The sequence below is a fragment of the Struthio camelus genome, chromosome 29 (genome assembly GCF_040807025.1).
Source record: "Struthio camelus isolate bStrCam1 chromosome 29, bStrCam1.hap1, whole genome shotgun sequence".
Lineage (NCBI taxonomy): Eukaryota > Metazoa > Chordata > Aves > Struthioniformes > Struthionidae > Struthio > Struthio camelus.
In genome coordinates, this window is record NC_090970.1 from 1,761,862 (window position 1) to 1,764,609 (window position 2,748).

A 2,748-nucleotide genomic window follows, 5' to 3' on the forward strand; every position below is an offset into this window, starting at 1 on the left:
TGAGTGCATTCTTGGCACAAGTTTTGGAAGAGGAGCCCAGCCTTCAGGCACAGTACTCAGGAGATCCCCTTTTATTACAGAGATGCTACCTGGGAGGTCATCTCTGACACACTGATAGGTAGATATACAGAAGGCCTCTGGGTCACACAGACAGGGTTTGTGCCTCTGGAGAAGTGGGATGAATTCAAACATTTGTTCACAAACATGTCTATGAGAGAGAACTCCCAAAGCACAGGAGTGGCCTCAGAAAAACTGAAAAAAACTTGTGAGGAGAGCTGGGCAGCTTAATGCTGCTGAACTAGAACGAGCTGAATCAATTTCTTCAGGGCCTCCTTGAGCTCCTTGTTCCTCATGCTGTAGATGAGAGGGTTCACTGCTGGAGGCATCACTGCGTACAGAACAGCCACCACCAGATCAAGAGCTGGAGAGGACATGGAGGGGGGCTTCAGGTAGGCAAAAAATGAGGTGCTGATAAAGAGGGAGACCACGACCAGGTGAGGGAGGCACATGGAGAAGGCTTTGTGCCTTCCCTGCTCAGAGGGCATCCTCAGCACAGCTCTGAAGATCTGCACGTAGGACAGCACAATGAAAACAAAACACCCAAGGAATAAACAGGCACTAACCACATTAAGCCAAATTTCCCTGAGGTAGGAGTGTGAGCAGGAGAGCTTGAGGATCTGGGGAATCTCACAAAAGAACTGGTCCAGGACATTGCCTTGGCAGAGAGGAATGGAAAATGTGTTCGCAGTGTGCAGGAGAGCACAGAGGAAACCACTGGCCCAGGCAGCTGCTGCCATTCTGACACAAGCTCTTGTGCCCATGAGGGTCCCATAGTGCAGGGGTCTGCAGATGGCAACGTAGCGGTCATAGGCCATGACTGTGAGGAGAGAATACTCGGCTCCAAACAAGAAGACAAACAGAAACACTTGAGCAGCACATCCCGAGTAGGAAATGGTCCTGGTGTCCCTCAGGGAGTTGGCCATGGATTTGGGGACAGTGGTGGAGATGGAGGCCAGGTCGAGGAGGGCGAGGTGGAGGAGGAAGAAGTACATGGGGGTGTGGAGGCGGTGGTCGCAGGCTACGGCTGTGATGATGAGGCCGTTGGCCAGGAGGGCAGCCAGGTAGGTGCCCAGGAAGAGCGAGAAGTGCAAGAGCTGCAGCTCCCGTGTGTCTGCAAATGCCAGGAGGAGGAACTCGTTGAAGGAGCTGTCATTGGACTTTTTACTTTCTCCGGACATGGGGGACTGTCAAAAGAAGAAAAGACATTGAGCAGTTAGGAGAGAACTTCCAAACAAACTATTCCCTCACTCCCAGAATGTTCTAGTCCTCATGCAACCCCACACATTGCCTCACCTTACTGAGGCAACCACTGGGCAGCTCCCTTGTGTGAATTCCACATTGCAGTGGTTGAGTGTGCTGCTGTGAGGAGCAGGGACCTCTGCCCATGGGCTTCAGAGGACACAGTCCTGCTGTACAGTAGGGGGAACGGGGGAACAGGGTGACCAGCTCTATCATTCCCAGTTTCTGAAAGGTGAAATCCATCGTCTTGTGGAAGGGCTTTACAGCATCTTCATTCCCAATTCTAAAGAATGACTATTGAGAAGTAGAGATTTAAATAACTTTTTTAATATTGTTCATTTTCTCTGAGATGCCCCTGTCACCCTTGGGGAGTGTTTTTTCAAGGTAGAAATCCTCAGCATTTCTTGAGTCCTGAGAGGAAAGCATCCACTGTCACTTGGTAAAGAGGTTTCGTCTGTCTGTTAGCCTTGTTCCCAGGCTGTCCTGTGCTCGCACCTCTTTCACCTGGAGGATGATGTTACCCTTAAAAGAAACCAGCCCCTGCTGAGAGCAGAGCAGTGCACTTTCAAAGGGCAGATCTCCAAACTCCTCACCCTTTCTCCAGGCACCTCAGGCAGCTCTCCACACTCCCCTTCTGGCCAAGGACACTCAGCGCTCTTTGCAGCTGCCCATCTACAGCCTCCCAACACCTTCTCCACACTCTCTGCATCTCTGAACCTTCTTGATAGGTCTGTCAGCTATCAGAGAGAAGCTGAGAGACAGCGGTGCCTTTCGAGAGGGCAGCTCGCAGCCTGGCAGGACACCACAGGGAAACAAAGGACTGTTAGGACTGAAGACAGGCTCTCCTTCAGGGAGAGCCAGCTCATTTCCCAGTCCCACGGACTGCATTTCCTGGAGCTCCACAGGTCAGGAGGAGGCTGGAACCCTCCAACCCTGCCATGCACACCCCTCTGTTGCACAGCTTCCAGCATCGGTGTCTGAAGTGCACCTGAACCCCCCCCCCCCACCAAAGAGCCCAAGAGCAAGAAGAGGAGCAGCATGGAGAGGAGGGGAAACAAGGGGCAGCACAAGGATCCTGCTGCCGAGGGAGGCAAGGAGAGAGACAGACGGGCACTCACAAAAGCCTTCACCTTGCCCACCTGGGCATGCTGCCTCACAGACAGTGAACTTGCAGAGCAGTCACTCTCAGCCCTTTTGTTGGGCAGCACAAAATTAACTCGTGGCAGGAGAGAGGCCCCTCTCCTCTGCCGGAGGTCTGGCTGCAGAGGAGGCAGCTCATGCCCTGGACTCCATGGCTGTCAGGGCAGAGGCTCTGCTGGGCGGGAGAGGAGACACGGGGAGCTTGCTCAGAGGAAGGTGTTTGTATTGGAGGGCCTGACCATGACTTGCACAAATCCATCCTCCCATGATGATTCTGCTAGCAGTTCCTTCTCACTCCCTGCCCATCTC

At 53.1% G+C, this 2,748-nt stretch overlaps 1 protein-coding gene across 1 annotated transcript; it reads right to left on the reverse strand.

Annotated features, from left to right (window-relative positions):
• Positions 1-284: 284 nt before the first annotated feature.
• On the reverse strand, positions 285-1,542 carry LOC138062723 (olfactory receptor 14A16-like). The gene is made up of 3 exons (XM_068921729.1): positions 1,354-1,542; positions 1,130-1,244; positions 285-877 (listed from the first exon to the last, which is right to left on the reverse strand). Exons 1-3 carry the CDS (start codon positions 1,540-1,542, stop codon positions 285-287), a joined length of 897 nt encoding a protein of 298 aa, XP_068777830.1.
• Between the last annotated feature and the right edge of the window lie 1,206 nt (positions 1,543-2,748).

Coding starts and splice junctions, on each gene's coding strand:
- LOC138062723 (XM_068921729.1), bottom strand. CDS start 1,542: ATGGATTTCACCTTTCAGAAACTGGGAATGATAGAGCTGGTCACCCTG. Junction 1,245..1,353: donor CCAGTGGTTGCCTCAGTAAG/GTGAGGCAATGT, acceptor TTCTTTTGACAG/TCCCCCATGTCCGGAGAAAG. Junction 878..1,129: donor GCACTTCTCGCTCTTCCTGG/GCACCTACCTGG, acceptor CTCTCCTCACAG/TCATGGCCTATGACCGCTAC.